Source organism: Pleuronectes platessa, chromosome 10 (genome assembly GCF_947347685.1).
Source record: "Pleuronectes platessa chromosome 10, fPlePla1.1, whole genome shotgun sequence".
Lineage (NCBI taxonomy): Eukaryota > Metazoa > Chordata > Actinopteri > Pleuronectiformes > Pleuronectidae > Pleuronectes > Pleuronectes platessa.
The window spans coordinates 24,123,004-24,139,664 of record NC_070635.1 but is presented as its reverse complement, the minus strand read 5'-3'; the positions used below and the strand labels follow the sequence as shown (position 1 = coordinate 24,139,664).

The 16,661-nt window shown below is 41.4% G+C and overlaps 1 protein-coding gene across 2 annotated transcripts; it reads right to left on the bottom strand.

Annotated features, from left to right (window-relative positions):
- Positions 1–6,903: 6,903 nt before the first annotated feature.
- eny2 (ENY2 transcription and export complex 2 subunit) lies at positions 6,904–11,872 on the bottom strand. 2 transcript variants are annotated; one of them, XM_053433310.1, is made up of 5 exons: positions 11,789–11,872; positions 11,158–11,235; positions 9,026–9,096; positions 8,737–8,811; positions 6,904–7,185 (listed from the first exon to the last, which is right to left on the bottom strand). In XM_053433310.1, exons 2-5 carry the CDS (start codon positions 11,223–11,225, stop codon positions 7,112–7,114), a joined length of 288 nt encoding a protein of 95 aa, XP_053289285.1. In that variant the 5' UTR covers positions 11,226–11,235; positions 11,789–11,872; the 3' UTR covers positions 6,904–7,111. The 2 variants fall into 2 exon arrangements, with proteins under 2 accessions (XP_053289285.1, XP_053289284.1); XM_053433309.1 differs by having other exon boundaries at positions 11,630–11,857.
- Positions 11,873–16,661: the final 4,789 nt, after the last annotated feature.

The window sequence follows — 16,661 nt, the reverse complement described above, 5'->3', positions numbered from 1 at the left end:
GGATTGTTCACAGGACAGAAATGATTCAAATAAAAAATGTATTTCCCATTTAACTAATTTCATATAGGGAATTTGCTAAATGAGGTTGAAGCAGGTGACCTACTGTACCTGTACTGTCTACTGACCTATTGTATCTGCACATACAGAGTGTAGATTATCTTCCGTCATCTGTTCTTTGACGCCCTCCGCTGGCTACAAGTAGTGCCACAGCATTATGCATAGATCTGATTCTTTATTATTAAACAAAGTTAAAATAAACTAACACTTTTGAACACGACGGCAAGAAGCTATGAAGAATTTATTAAGAGCATAAATGGTAGCTGGACATGTAAGTAACAAATACAAACTGCTGGGGATTTAACCTGCAGAATGATTTTGCCTATAAACTTATTAAGGCTATTGTGTTAATTTACTTTGTCTGTTTCTCATTGAGGAATGTTTGCAGTTATAACTTGTTCATAACTGATGAAAATGTAATACTTTCAAAGCAATATTAAGAGCAAACATGTACATGAGTGTAATTACAAATGGAGAAACATAAAACTGTAGAGTTAGAGAGACTTGGAGACACCTCGACATGTTTTCACACAATGTATTGGGTTATTAATAGTTGCCATGGTACCCACATCCTCTCTCCCCACTCCTTTGTCAGAGCCTACTGTGATTTAGGGCAGTATATAAACCCTACTGGGCCAGCCCTCTGTCCTTCTCTGGCTGCTGTTATTGTTCCTGGAGCACAGGCCACAGTGTTTGGCTGCTCCAGCTGAGGAGAGAGCACCTACTGGGCTTTTCCCATGACGATGAGAACCGCTCCGCTCGGCCCAGTCAGCAGGCAGTGGATGAGGCCCTGAGCTGCTCCCACCTCCACTGGCTCCCCTTCCCCGAGGCCTCCCGAGTCCCCCTCCTCCTCCTTTTGGGTTCCCTAAAGTCGTGATCTGGCCCGTAAATTAGTACTCGGAAAAAAGTAGGTTCTGCAAGATGAAACTCGGTTTCTGTGTGTATCAGCACACGACTCAGGGGAGACAAGAGAGAAGAAGCAGGCAGTAAATCCATTGGAGTCCACTGATAGCGCCTGTTTGCACAGCCACTGCCGCTTCCTTTGATCAAATGGCTGGGGGAGCGGGGGGTCGTGTGGCGCTGCCGAAGGTCAGCTATATATTACACTCCTAAAAGTGATTACTGAAATTCTTAAGTGAAACCATTCTGCTGCCAGGGTGTGCTCTAATCCCCTGCAGCGTTGTCTGGGCCGGGGCTGGGGCCTCTCTGTGGATCTGCGCGCCCCAGCACTCCCTTTCCCCTTCCCCACTTGTGTTTTCTATCATCGTAGCAGGCCTATAAGAGCCCCTACATGGAAACATGGCCTATCCAGTTGCAATATCAACTGCGAGGGCTCGGAGGAGGAGAGAGAGAGAGAGAGGGAGAGGGGTAGAGGAAAGGTAGTGTCAGGAAACAGAAATATGCACACACTTCAAAGGCTCGGGCAGCAAATTAAGGGTTAGGGATTGGACACGACAGTAAGTGGCCTTTACATCAGAAACAGGGTAAACAATGTCTGGATTGTGTTTCGCTTCTTTCCTCTGTGTTGTTGCATAGAGACCCCCCTGCTCTGCATCTGCACACTGGCTGTGCTGTAGGTAGAAAACGAACACAGCAAGTTCTTTTCCTTTTTTTTACATTGAGCAAATCATTTCAATCGAGCCATGATGAAAAGTTTTGTATCTAAGCTTCCGATGTGTGTAAATGACTGGAAAGTCTGACACAAGTTTGATGAATGGATGGATTGAGCGTGTCATAAAGCCTCTGTTCGAATTCCACATTTACGACTGGTAGCTAGTCCTTGCCACAACGTTTCACTGCATCAAATTAATTACAGCATTTATAAAACAACTGTGTTTATTTTAAGCATGATACAAACAAGCATCAGGAGCAAAAGCTGTGTGTGTGTGTGTGTGTATGAGTGTGTTTGTGTGGGCGTGGCATGCTTTCTATACTGCAGCAGCATCACAGTTGAGACCGAGCCAGCAAACATGATCTAAACAAGAATTATGTGAAGTCATGCTCTATGAAACTTTATACACATTTGCTGATCATTACCTCAGATTACTTTGTGTTAACTTTGGCAGACCCGCTCTTGGCTCTCGGATTGAAAAAGGGATGATGTATTTCCTCTTATTTATTATTTGCACTGGGCTACTGCGAGGAAAAGAAAAAAACAAGTGTGAGTGGTATGCCTACGACCGGTGCGCCTATGCCAGGAATAACAGAATGAAACTTGCTCCTCGGCCTCATTAGTGTGTAGAAAACAGTTCCCGGGAGACACAAAAGAGCGTAAATACATTTAAAACTCTTTACGCTGCAGGAAACTACGTGCCAACTTCTCCCCTTTTCTGCCTTTTTCTTCTCTCCTCCCTTCTCGAAATGAGAATGTAAACGGCATCGAGCGCTGCAAGTGTGTTGGCTTCAAAAGAGTCGCAACCCCATGTTGCACGTCTCATAAATTCTGGTGAGGGAATTCAAAGAGAAATTTATCGAGCATGGCATTCACACATGTTGACAGTAAAGAGGGCCAACTGCACACCGGGTCTTGGGAATTTGTAGGGAGCACATGGCCCCCATTTCTTTGCTTTGAAACCCCCTCGTTGACCCTTGTCTGCTTACGCAATGCCTTTGCCCTTTCCATCATCAGAAAAGATAGGTAAAGATATATGGAACCTGAAAGCCTATAGCTGTGTCCCATAAATAAGAAATGTCAGATACACAGTTTTAAACACACAGATGTGTATCTATGCATGTCCTATGACTTGAGATCAGTATATCATGGACACTTCTGAAGCACTCGAAACAGGTGCACTGTGATCCCAAATAAGGCAATGTGCTATAACATCATCATTATTCAACATTTGTTTATTATATGAACATGTCCCTGCCACGTGTTTCCACCCTGTGCCACCTATTCTTCACTTGTTTGTACAGTAAGGGAGGCGTTTATGGTCTTTGGATGTTGCCAATTTCACTGGAGAGAGGCCTGCGGAGCGCCGAAGGGACTCAGAATACAGGACCACACTTTTGGCTCCTTTCGCATATTGACACAGCTGCTATCACGCCGCAATGATCTGATTCCAGGGGTGGTGGAACTATCTGCGCACACTCACACACACGCACGGACATGAAGAACATGAAGACACACAACATGCTTGTCTTTTTCCTTTTCAGTGTCATTAAGTGCTACTCAGACACAGCTTAATATTGACCTTTGGTGGAATTATGGCGCTTTCACATGTTGTTGTTGCCGGTCTTGGTGGTTCACTCAGGGGCTGCCTCACAGGACGCTGCAGCGAGCGCTTCCTCGCTATTTGCTGCTGCTGTGATCAACAAAGCAAAGGTCATTTAGGTTCATTTCAGTTTCCCCCTACCACCCCCAAGATGTACAGGCTTGAACAACCATGAACAAAAAGAGGAGGACAATTGGATTTTTTTAGAATAACATTTTACTTTTATTAGCACAACTTTTAATTTCACCCCATATGTCACCAGTAGGGGAGATAGAAAGCCGAGCAAAAGTTTGAGTGGCCATTGCCAGACCCTCAAAATATGACACAGAACTGCATGTACACACATTTCAAAGAAATTTACTGGACTATTTTACAGGGTTTTCTTCCAAATTAAATGTAAATTTCATAAAATAACGTAAGTTGCAACTTAAAGAGTAATTTTTCATTATGTTTAAATGCAGCCTCATAAACTCTGGAGCGAATCAGACGAACATTAAGTAAACGTCATGAACGGATCGGATCCTAATAACAAACCGACCTTCTGATCATTGCAGCTGTGGACTGTAGCGGAAAACAGTTTGTTGCCACTGTTCTTCAACAAAGTAACTTACCAGTCATAGGAGTCTGGGAGCACACACACACATTTTACCCGCTCCTGGTATTTCTCATGATGGCTTATACGATGATGACCTAAAAAGTCTCAATTCTCGCTGGAGTTAGCGCCACTCATGTTCACCTTTTGTAAACTAATTCGTTCACTTCAGCGTTCACTAAGAATATGAACGCCATTCATATACACTAGATTTTAGGAAGACCTAGCTAAAACCAAATGGAGTCTAACACAGAAGTTCTGAACTAAACTGAAATGTGAAAATTTTTCTCAACCAGTCATTATTAATTCTGCCCTTTTGGGCCTTCTTTTTGGGAAAATAAAAATTCCCATCATAAAAAACTACATCTCCAAAACCTCCTGAGAGTTTTTATACCTAGCTCAACCGCTCTTCTACATCTACCTTTAACACATATGCACACGGGAAAACTACTGGCAGTTTCCAGCCCCAGGCCGGTTTCAAGGTTCCCCTCATCACCTTTATATTATTTTAGACATATTTTTCTTATTTTAAATATTTTTCACGATTTTCCAGAGTAATCTGGAAATGTGTTGAAATATCAAAGCGAATTTCGCGGATCCCCTGCAAGGCCGACCCCTGATTGAAAACCCCAGGTGTATTGGGTCAAAGTTAAAAGGGTAAATATTTATTAACCCTAGTGACACTAATACACCAGGTTGAGATAAATAGCCATTCGTGCTATAGATATTAATTAATTCTGTGGTGGAATACGATAACCATAGAATCACCAAGACTCTGCTCCATATGAACCACTCCTGAATTATCCACTACACCAGATTATATTAATACAACCATGTGCAGAGTCATCTGGTTACTGTAAAGCTCCTCGGCGAAGCTGCACAGGTCCTGAGTGATGGAGAAAAGCTGAGAACAGAGAGTGAGAAAGTAAATAAAAATCTGTAGGATAATAAATTGCATCATTGGTAACTCTATCCAGTGCTGGTTTGCGGTGAGCTGCAGTGCAGAACCTCCTTTATATGCGGGGGCCCAGAGAGATCTGCTGATAACATGGGGATTGATGTAGGCCATTAAGGGAGCGTGTGTGCAGGGCTGGAGGGGTGCGTTACATCTGGCCTCCGCAACAGCACTGTATATCAGCATGTTGTCACCTGGGCTGATGTCACAGCAGGTCCTCCGGCTAAGAAAACACACACTCTGTCTTGGGCGGGTGACCAGCACCAACTCACTCACTACCAACTAATGTGCTGCTCGTGCCGAAGGGGGCATGCTGCCTTAGGTTCGTGGCCCCTGCAAATGTAATCCATAACCAGTTGGGCATTGTGTGTGAGTAACTATAGAGATCTATCAACAAAACTAAATGATGTGGTTTAGCATGTGGACGGAATAAAGTGAAACAAAGATTCCTTAAGGATCAAACATCCCTGTGATATAGTCCTGCATTAATTTACCTGAGCTGAAGTTGCATGACGTAAAAATGAGGAGAAATTTTAATTTAACTTTATCAGGCTCGTTACGGTCAATGTAGTTTTTTGGACTAGTCAAATTACTGACTCTCACTGGAACACTTGCGTGTACTTGTTCATTTCATACACCAAACACCAAAGATCTTGAAGCCACCCAACAGCCGCAGTAATCCCTCCATTGTATCAAACTTGGCAGTAACTCTATGACAAATTGCTAGACTGTCAGTTTCAGCACAGAAAAGACAGAAATACTTTGTTCCATTATCTTGTGCAATATCAGTAATCCCTTCCGTGACCGTTCCTAGAGACTTTAGAACTATTTCACTTTAGTTGCACAGCTCCTCAAGGCAGCATCACAGCCCTTCACATATCCTCTCTCTGAATATGATTTCTCGTCTTAGATATCAGCTGACTCAACACAAAACTTACCTGCAGAACATCGTTGCTGCCAGAATGTATCTTGTGAAAGTGACTTGTTCTCAACCTTAAATCCACGGAAGAGGATTTGTTTAGCTGCATGTAGGAATGTTTGAGATAATTCTTTTTCATCATTGCAACCATATTCCTACAAACTAGGCCCACTGGTATGTCTACAGCTTTTTAAGGAAAGCACAAAATCCTGTATCTACTTTTCTTCTCACAGCCGCCATGATGCTTGTCATCAGTGACACACAACAGCTATATGTGTTTTCTTTCCTCTGACTTTGACCAGACAGCAAACGGCCTGAAGGGACCACCCCGAAGCACATGTCTCTTTTTTAATGTTATTTTATCCAAGGCAAATTAATTGCTGTCATGAGGTATATTTTTGTATTTGAGTTGCTTTTTTCATTTTTAGGAATTGTCTTGTAAGAAGGCTGTTCCGTACATCTAACCTAATTCTAACCTTAAAACTCAAAAATCATAACATTAATTATCTCAAGGCACTTATGTTAAAGGTCAATCAATACCTTACACAATTATAAAACATATAAAACATGTCTCCACCATAAACTTTAATAGTTTACATTATGGTGACTTGCTTTATGTTCCTAAAATGAAGATAAGTCACCATCATAAGCCTATGTGAACACATTGTGGTCCCCACAACATGAGTAATACAGAGACCAAGCTCTCAGTCACACACACAAAATCCAGTATAATGTAATAGAATGACACAACACACATGGGGCTATTTCGGGCCCAGTGTGGTATTGCTACTTTAACCTAAGTGAAGGATCAGAGTACATATTGCACTGCTGGAAACAAGATGTTGCTGGACATACTATAGGTATCATGTTAAACACTTAAACGTTTTAAGGTCAGTGAGTGTTCACTGCATAGACTATATTCAATAAAAATGCCCTTTCAATAAAATTGCCTGTTAAATATAAAAACCACTAACGGGGACAAGAAATCCAGAATCCAGAAAAACTAAAAATGCTCCTCAAATACATTATCATACATCTGCAAAGCTGCAACTGTTTCAAATGTTTCTAGACAAGACAAGGTCAAATACTTCACCTCATGTATCTTTTATCACCTCATCTTATCCTGACACCCTTGTTAGGAAATAAATCACTTTGTCCTCTCAAATCCAACAAATCAAAAGCTTTATTTCTCATATACAAAGGTCATCTGAATGTGCAAGGTAAGTGCAGTTACAAACATGTGATAACTGTAGCCAGAGAAAAAACACACACCCCAAAAGAGCAAAGTGTGTGATAGTACTGTAATGTTGCAGTAAATCTATTTATTAAAAGTAAAAGTGGTCTGATTAAAATGTAAATGGTAAAAATCTGAATTATGTGGCGTGCTGAGCTAAAAAGGCTCTTATTCTATGGAGAAGCTCCTTCTTGACGCTGTCTGGCACCAAGGCTGCAAGAAAAAAAGAAATCAGTGAATAAGACATAAATTATTTGGCACAAGACACAGAAAAAAATGTGGTACTGCAAAGCTTCTGTGTCTAAGCCATAAACTGTTTATAAAGATGGACGACACATCTGCCCTTTCTCCTGTTGTGCAGAAATGGAGCTAAAATGTCCAATCATGGTATGAAGACATGCATCTTCCGGGCTTTCCAAAACAATCAAAGCCCCATTGGAACAAATGAATGGATTCAGAAAGTGAAACGCTTGAGTGCTTTTACTTTGAAATGGGTTTGGGAAGTGTTGTAAATACGTTTGTGACATAGACAGATAAACATTGGTTCACAGCAGAATAAACAGAGAAAATGATCCTTCACCTGAGTTTTAATTTTTATCTGTTGAATTTATGTCACAAAAAATATACGGTTACAATACATTCTGGAGGCCTTTTCTAAATAAAAGCACTGCAGCATTATTATGAAATGATTGCAGGAGCGGAAGATGCAAGGCTTCATACTGTAGTACTGGTATTTATTAAAGTACACAGGACTACTTGTATACAAGGAAATAGTCATATTTATGACCATATTCAAGGCAAAGTCTTTATGTAAAACATTGTTCTGCAGTAGCAGCTCTTTTGCAGAACACATTACTGAATTGAGAAGCTAAATATTGTGCAATGAACAACTGCTCTAAATATGAATAAATATTAATGTGAATACTATGCATTGAATAGATAAAGCTGCATAACTGCCTTTCTTTGTGTATATTTATGTTCGTACATTGAGCCTTTAATAGAAATAGCAAAAAATGTATATGACCTCTAAGTTTGTGTTTTTAAGCCATCAATGTGGGCTTACGTTTGGAATGAAAAAGTGATCTTGGGCTAGAAAAGGCAACCACTGTTCTACATGATGCTTTGCTCAGACATGAGCAGAAACAGCATCTTGTTTATGTTGTCATTTGGGACGTCGGCTCAAAAAATACTTGAATAGTTTATTAATAACCTGCATTTACTTTATGGTTGCCTTCCACCATACTCTCCCTTCCTATACCTTTCTCAGCATGAAAGTGTAGAGTGTATGAATGAAACCCCCGATATGCAGCAAAGTCTCCTCCAGTTAATGCAGCGTCTTGAATCTATTCAATTGGATTCTGCCCAGCAAAGGATTAACCGGTTTCTTAGCAAGGGAGAGGATTGCCTGGGATGAAGTTCTGTGGTCTAACCCGGCTTGGAGACAAGATACTGATTTCGTTTTAGCTGCAGGTTTTCTTGTTTACATAGCATTATTGATGTGATGTGTAATGATTAATTTGATTTGTAGGTTATCTGACAACTGTATGTTAGATAAAATAGTTTTGATTCGATTGTTAGATTTTTGAAAGACAAGTCAAAGGTTTAATGTCTGTAGCTTTAATTGTGGAGTTTGTGTTTACTGTTTGGAGAAGAAAGGACTTTTCATGAAATGCATTTTAACAGGGTGCGATTGAGATGATTTGGCTTCACTTTTGAGGAGCTGTTGTAGCTTTTAATCTTTACACTAATACAAGCTGTGGTTACCTCTTCCTTTAGGAGTGATCTCTACCATCAGGTCCTCCACAGTGACATGCTCCAAGCCCTTCTCTTTGATCACTTCTTCAAAATATATGTAGAAGAGAATTTAACTGTTTAAAAATCACTATGAAAACACTGCGTCATCAGCACAAGAGAGAACAAACAAAAAAACAAAAAAAGCTGTCTTAAAATGTGAATATATAGATGAATAAGTCCTTTTAGATAAGTTTAAAGAACTGCAAAAACTCAGGAAAAACATACGCTTTGTGTTTTAACAACAGTACTGAAGGTTTACCTTTGCAGTGAGCCTTCATCTGGTCCTTCCACCCACACTCAGTGAGCTTAGCTCTCAGTAACTCCTTCAATCTGTCGATAAGATGCAGGGAGAAATGAGAAGATGGCAGCACAGGCACATTTCTGCGCTCTGCCATATCAACCATCAATAAAACATAAATTTAATGTTTATATTTATTACATTTAAATTTAAAAGGGTTTTGTCTGGAGTTTATCATAAGATCCTAATTTCTTACATGATAAGTGAAGGACGGCTGCTCATGTTAATACATATTTGGCAAAAAACATGACTCCTACTGCATGTTCCGGGTCATTCAACAATACTAGTTCTTCAGATAATAAACAGTTGACTATTTAATTTGAGACTGACCGAGAGAACTGCTGTCACAAACAGCTATTCAACTTTGTTTCAATTAAAGCTCCTACAAGGAACTTTTCATTTTCTTTGATTTTGGCGCCTCTGTGGACACAAGTGGTAGTGTTTCCACTGTAACATGTAAAAGTCACATTAGCTAGTTCAGTACTCACACCACGAAAACACCACGACACCGCATCTCTCTTTAGATTGTTCTTACTGTAACGAGTTTTACTGTAATCAGTTTACATCCTCTTCTCAGACCATTGCCTCCCTCAGATCCAAACGCTTACTGAGATTCCTGGGCACACGTACCAAAGTCACCAGGGGACAAGTTGGATTAAATATATCCATACCTCCCCCCCTCATTGTGGACAAATGGAACATCCCACCTGAGAAAATACCAAGTAAGTCACTCAATGTAAAAAACTGGCGGAGTTATTGCACGTGAAATAATTTGCTCGCAGTCTGAATTTGGCCGCTAAACGTGCGCTCGAGACGCCCACTGTTTCTTACTTATTCTCCACTGAGGTGTGGAAAAATGCCAAGGAGCTGTGGACCTTAACTGAAGCGGACCTGGCCTGTGCTGAAGATGAGGCTAAAGCCCTGAAGCCGCTAAAAGCTGCAACACTCGTAATGTCCGAAGAACATTATAGCACCGCTGAATGCCCAGATGTGCAACTGCGCTCATGTTCAAGCAACAGACTCTGCACTTACGAGGGAAATTAAAAACACCGTATCCGAGGGTCTTGGGAGGAGATGCGTGAGCGACAGATCCGTTCTGTGCATTGCCTTTTTTTTTTATTTGGATTAGAATGATAATTATTTTATTTTACTTTTAAGATCTTTTAATGGCCAGAATTTTAAGTATTTTGAGTGGTGCGATCCCTAAGACTTTGCCTTTGCTGTTATATGGAATAATAAAGAACAACTGTTGTTGTCAATTCTGTGCAGGACATGGTCATTATTCAAAAGCAACGTGTATCGTGATAGTATCGTATCGTGGCCTCTGTATCGTGATACGTATCGTATCGTGAGGTTGTAGGCAATACCCAGCCCTAATGCACAGCGATTGTAGATGTCATTCTGACATCATTCTTCTTGTTTGTAAGAGACGTGGAGTTGGGGAGGAAGTGACTCTGGAGCGGTGGTCAGTACAGGTTAGCCTTTAGCCTGGCGCGGAACCCTGCTCACTTCCCCACCTTCCGTTTCCTCTCCCTCCGCCTGAACACAGGCTTTTCCAGCCTGACTGCTGTAAATCATTACTCTGACCTGCGACTAATCTGTCCCGACCAGAGACATTGAGAATAGTTTATAGAAAAAGTCAAGTTTCTCCTCAATTGTCTCATTTACTGTTGTAGGTCAGAAAGAGGGAGCAACATTCAAATAAGAGCGTTAAAGGGGCTTTAAACGTCATGGATGATATTATTTTTCAAGTGCTCCACATTTCTCATTCAGGTGACAGGCTGAACTTCTGATATCCCCCCTCAGGAATGACATGGAGCCCAAAATTATGACTTTATGTAGCGACTTTATTATTGCAAAAGTACGACTTTATTCTTTGAAATATATATTTGTTTTCTCTTCTAAGATCACAACCTCTTTTCTGGCTTTTTCCTCCTTATATAAATCTCTAGACCTCAGATTTTATTTCCCTTTGAGGGACCCTGATGTCATTAAACACATGTGAAATAACAGGAACTAGTGAAACTGTTGACTCTATTTAAGACTTCCAGCAGCTCACTTGTTGAACAGCTCTTTGTCATTGTATGTCTCACCTCTCTCGTTCGCCCAACTCTGTCAGCTTCTGGTTCACTGATGCTCTCATCCTGGACTCTTTGCTCATCGTCTGTCACCTGCACGCACACACACACACACGCACAAACACCATAAACGACACCAAATGTATATGCCACATTAAAACTAGTTATGTGTCCTTCCGAGTGGAGGTTTCGAAGCGTGTGTCGAGTTATCAAGGCAGATTTTTGTGAAGCGCGTATCGAAGTTTGTGTTGATGACGTATGTGGTGACGTTCAAAGCCTAGCGAGCTGGCCGTACCACGTGACTGAATCAGGAAGTGGTTCGCGGGTTTGGCGTACGATTGGAAATACAAGGGGCAGCGAAACGCAATGGAAAGCGTCAATGCTTCATGAAGCTTCATCTCGCCATCACTAATTAAAACCGTCTTTAACTCGGTGAGCAGCAGTGTTCTCCGTGCTACGAGCTAAGCTAGTCTCAGTATGAACTTACACCTCTCAGCGTTGCACCACACGTCAGACAATCACTGCGTCGTACACGAACACAACTTCACCGGTAGTTGACGTCAAGTGCCGATGACGACAGAGCAACGCCTGACGTCACTACCCAAGATTTATTGACGTTGCAGGCCAAGTTTCTGAATGAACTGACCTCGACGTGTCGTCACCGACAGCAGAGCTGCTGATCTGACTGAGTTCACCATCACAGATTAAGTTCCGGGGGGAAACACTGCTGTGTACATTCGTTCCTAAAGTCGTCTTGCATGCAATACTCGGATTAACCACACAGCGGCAGTGTTGATGAATAAATGGAGCCTGATCAGTCAGTCCTGCAGAACTTTGATCTCAATCCTCCTTTTTTTGAAAACCCCAATGTCTCATGATTAAATTATTGCTATCCTGCATTTATATTAAGTGCCTTTTTAATCAATAAATAAGTAGGTTTTCACCGAAATGGTTAAGAGGTAAAAAAAAAAATCATCATTTGTAACATCACAACTTGTTGATGTAAGGTTAAAACGATTAAAATCTGATGTGTAACAGGAAAAAGGTGTCATCGATTACGAAAATGTTATAAGCATTAGTACACATTTTTATATTGTACTACATTATTATAAAACTACATATATAAGTTGTGATTTTACAAGATATAATATTACAATTTCAAAGAATAAAGCTGTATTTTACAATAATAAAGTCAAAATATTATGAGAATAAAGTCTTAATTTTAGGCGCTGTGTCATGACATATCAGAAGCTCAGCCTGTCACTTGAGTTAAAATGATATATGTGGTATAAAAAGAGAGATGAGATGATAAACTGCCCGAAGGCAACAGGACAGCTACAAATACCTCGGGACCCCCCCATGAGGAAGCCGCAAGGAAATCAGCCACAGCCAAATACCTACACAGAGTAAGGCCAGTCTGATGAATGGAAAGAATAAGGTCCCAGCCATCAACACATATGCCCTGCCAGTCATCAGATACCCAGCGGATGTAATAACCCGGCCAAAGGAGGAGATAGAGGCTACTGATATCAAGATAAGGAAGCTCCTCAATATGCAAGTCCAGCACTCTGAGGCTCTACACTGAGGGAAAAGAGAGAGGCCGAGGACTAGTGAGTGTCAAAACCACCATCCAGGATGAGGCCATGCAAATCTAAGGGCTACATCAGGAAGATTGCCCCAAGTGATGAGCTGCTAAGTGAATACCTCAGAAAGCAGAAACCAAATGATGAGGATGATGATGATGATGATGAGGAGGAGGAGGATGATGATGATGAGGAGGAGGAATAGGAACCATCATGGAAGGACAAGCCCCTGCACAGCATATGCCACTTAAAAATAGAGGAAGTGGCTGATATCAAGAAATCCTACCAGTGGCTGAAAAAGGCTGGTCTGACAGAGGCACTAATCATGGCAGCACAAAAACAGGCCCTATAAGCAAAATATCCATAAAGGACAGGGTCTACCACAGCAGACAGGACAAGGTGGTGCAGGCTGTGCAAAGATGCCCCTGAGACAGTCAAGCACATAGTAGCAGGGTGTCAGATGCAGGCGGGGAGAGCGTACACTGAGAGGCATAACCAAGTGGCTGGTAGTGTGCAGGAACATCTGTGCCAGGTGTGGATTAGAGGGAACCCAAGTCCTTATTGGGCATAACACCACAGATGGTTGAGAACGACAGAGCTGAGATCCTGTGGGATTTCGGAATCCTGACTGACAAACGGCTGCTGGTTAACCAACAGGACATTGTGGTGGCCAAAGAACAGAAGGTGGCTGTAGTGACAGATGTGGCAACATCAGGAAAAGGGAGTTTGAGAAGATGATGAAGTACCAAGGGCTGAAAGAACAGCTAGAACAGATGAGGAAGGTCAAATGCAATGTGATCCCTGTGATAGTAGGATCATTTGGGGCTGTAACCACCAAGCTGGTAGGGGGGCTCCAGCAGATACAAGTACAACATCTGAAGTCTCTGTCCAGAAGAGCACAGTCCTAGGATCAGCTAAAATAGTGGGCAGAAGCCTCAAACTCCCAGGCCTCTGCTAAAGGACTCAAGCTTAATAAAGACATACCAGTCCATATCCCATGTTGGTGTTGCAAAAACAATTATATATATACACATATATAATTTTATGTGTTTATTTGAAAATGTTTGATCCAGTGTTTGGAGTTTGGTGTCATGGCATCATGGCGCAGAGTCACGAGAATGTTTTTTTCAATAGGTCAGTGTTTACAGTTGCTTCTACACTGACTTCTTCTTGTGTTGGTTTGAAGTCGGGTAGAATGAAGTGCTGTTTACTTTGTTTCTAAATGCAGTGCGGTACCAGGCCTCACACACAAGTACCACATGCACCATTCATGTGAGAGGCTCTCAGTGCGGCTGGCGAACATGCTCAAGTAGGAGACCTCAGAAAGAATAACACGGATGTCAGCCTCTGCATCCGTTCACTGTCGTAAACCTGCCGATGACCTTCCAGGGCCCCGGTCATTAATAAGGGTGTCTGAGTTGACCTACAATATGAATTATGTGCTTGGTGCTTGTCACCTTTAAGGTTTACTTTTAATTATTTTTGCTTTTTGTTTATTGTAAGACAAAACATTGAACATTAGTGAGACAGGGAGAATCAGAGAGAGAGTGAAGGGCCCGGTGCATGATGGGAGTTCCCCCAGCAGTGTAGCCCTATAGCAGCTTGACTAAGGGATGGTTCAGGACTCACCTGATCTAACTCTAACTATATAGGCTTTATCAAAAATTAAATTTTTAAGTCAAACCTTAAATGTAGAGATTGTGTCTGCCTCCCGAACCCAGAGGAGAGGAGCCTGGTAGCTGAAGGATGTACCTCCCATTCCACTCTTGAGCCGTTTTCAGACATGACCTCCGGAGAAAGTTTACACAACTGGATCAGGGCTTTCTCTGGAGTTTGCCTTCCACACATGGTTAGCACAACAGGAAATTTTCTCATCAGACACAGAAAGATCTGGAGAGTTGAGCATGCACGAGGCAGGACGAAAAGTATTAAATCCTCTGCAAAGATCACATGTTTTAAGTTACAGCACATTGACAAAGGGCTACAGCCGTTATCAACACCAGCTCTCTTGATGTCTTCATCGGTGTCTCCTACGTGAAAGGGTCACTTTTTGAGAAATTTTATTTTTTCCAAAACTCCAAATCTCCTGCTGTGCTCTCACATCAGCTCATTCAGATATTCTGCTGACTTTTTACAAGTGGACTGGCTGGAGAAAGTCTGCAGAAATTCCAGAGGCTCTCAGTCGGAGAATTGCATTCACACACAGAGCCCCTCACAGGAACAGTCTGGAGGATGTCAGGAGTTCAGTGCATGTCTGAAAGCAGCTTTACAGAGGGAGTCTGTATATATGGAGCACAGTGATCTGCTGAGGAAATAAAGTCCTACGAGTTTCTTAATATCGATGGGGATTGGCCATTAAGGGCTTTGTGTGTGAGGTGCAGGATTTTTACAGGGAGACAAGGCAAAAGGAAATTCCTGCGTCTCCAGATCAAACAGCATCCAACATCCTTGTTCTTCGTTCCTGCTGTCCTGACTGTGTGGTGTTAATCATTGTCTTTCATAATTTGCCACAGACAATGCCTGATTTCACATTCAGAAATTGTGCTGGATCAACTAAAGCACTTAAAATGGAGGCCTGTGGCAGCGCTGAGAGGTTCCACAGTTTCATGTGATTTTTGTGAAAGACTGTGATGAGCGTTTTGAGCCTCATGCCGGGAAACGTCTACTCAGCAGATCCTGAAGCAGCTTTTGATGGAAGACGGATACATTAAAAACCTGCTGGAGTCTAGAAGAGACTTAAATGCTAGAATTTGTTTAAGCAAACCTATAGCTGCACAGGAATAATGAAAAAATACAAAGTTAAGATCCTGGAAAATACATAAATACATTCAGAGTCCCCAGGGGAAGAAGCCTATATGTTGGTGAAACTCTGACCTTTCCTCTCGTGCCACCACACAGTTAAAATTTTCAACAGATCAATCTGTGATCTGTTGATTTTGCAGTGACAAAGTTGGTTGGCACTTCCCCAGAGTGTGATGAAGGAGAGAATTTCTATCTCCTGACTTTTCCACCTGGGCCATCGACTGGTTCAAAGGCCTTATGATGGTCCCATGAGCCTCAGCTGGAAGAGGAGATCCAGGAGGTCAACAGTGAAGGAGCTCTAAGGCAAAGATGCAGATTTGATCATTGACACTGAAAATTCTCTATTTACGGTTAGCTTGTAGGATTCTGTGTTCAAGATTGCTTTTGATTTATGATAAAAAATACAAGTATCAGTTGATTCTGTCAAGATTCCAATTTCCAGTAGGGATATTAAGAAGGATCATCGTCTCTTGAAAGGACATAATAATATTTCACCATTTTCTGGACGTGAACACTGTTGCTGCTGTTGCTCGCTTTTAATTATTAGCCTTTGACAAATTCTCTTTCATTTAGTAATGAAGTGATTATTTCAAGGAAGCTTTTTTAAGGGAACAATTCAAATACATTTCCATTCCTTGTTTTTCTTTATCATCCAACAGGGCAAATCCTCACACACACTCATTATGTTTAACTTTCATCATCATTTGCAATTATTCTTTCCCTTTTACTAAGATGTTCTATATCCACAACCTAGGCAACCCTCTGCCTTACAAGTCCTGTTATCAAAATATTATGGCACACGTTTTAGGATAGGCAATTTGTAACATAAAAAAAAAAGATAAACATCTATATTTATGTTATGTTATTTAAATGAAAGGGAGCAGGTGGTTTAAGATTTTTATTTTTGTCCATTTAATGTGTATAAGTACTGCTTTTAAATAAGAGGAGAAAAGAAAAACCAAACATTGTGTTTCATCCTGCAGTGTTTCAGTCCACTGCGCAAATCTCGAGAGATTCTGTCCTACACAATTAATAAGTCAGAACTTTACTGAGTCTGAATTTTTTTTTTGCCTTATTATGAGAGACGCTGTGACACAGCCACAACTCCTGTTCTGCTCAGTTTCTCCATTTAAT

Coding starts and splice junctions, on each gene's coding strand:
- eny2 (XM_053433310.1), bottom strand. CDS start 11,225: ATGAGCAAAGAGTCCAGGATGAGAGCATCAGTGAACCAGAAGCTGACA. Junction 9,097..11,157: donor GAGTTGGGCGAACGAGAGAG/GTGAGACATACA, acceptor TCTTATCGACAG/ATTGAAGGAGTTACTGAGAG. Junction 8,812..9,025: donor GATGAAGGCTCACTGCAAAG/GTAAACCTTCAG, acceptor TATATTTTGAAG/AAGTGATCAAAGAGAAGGGC.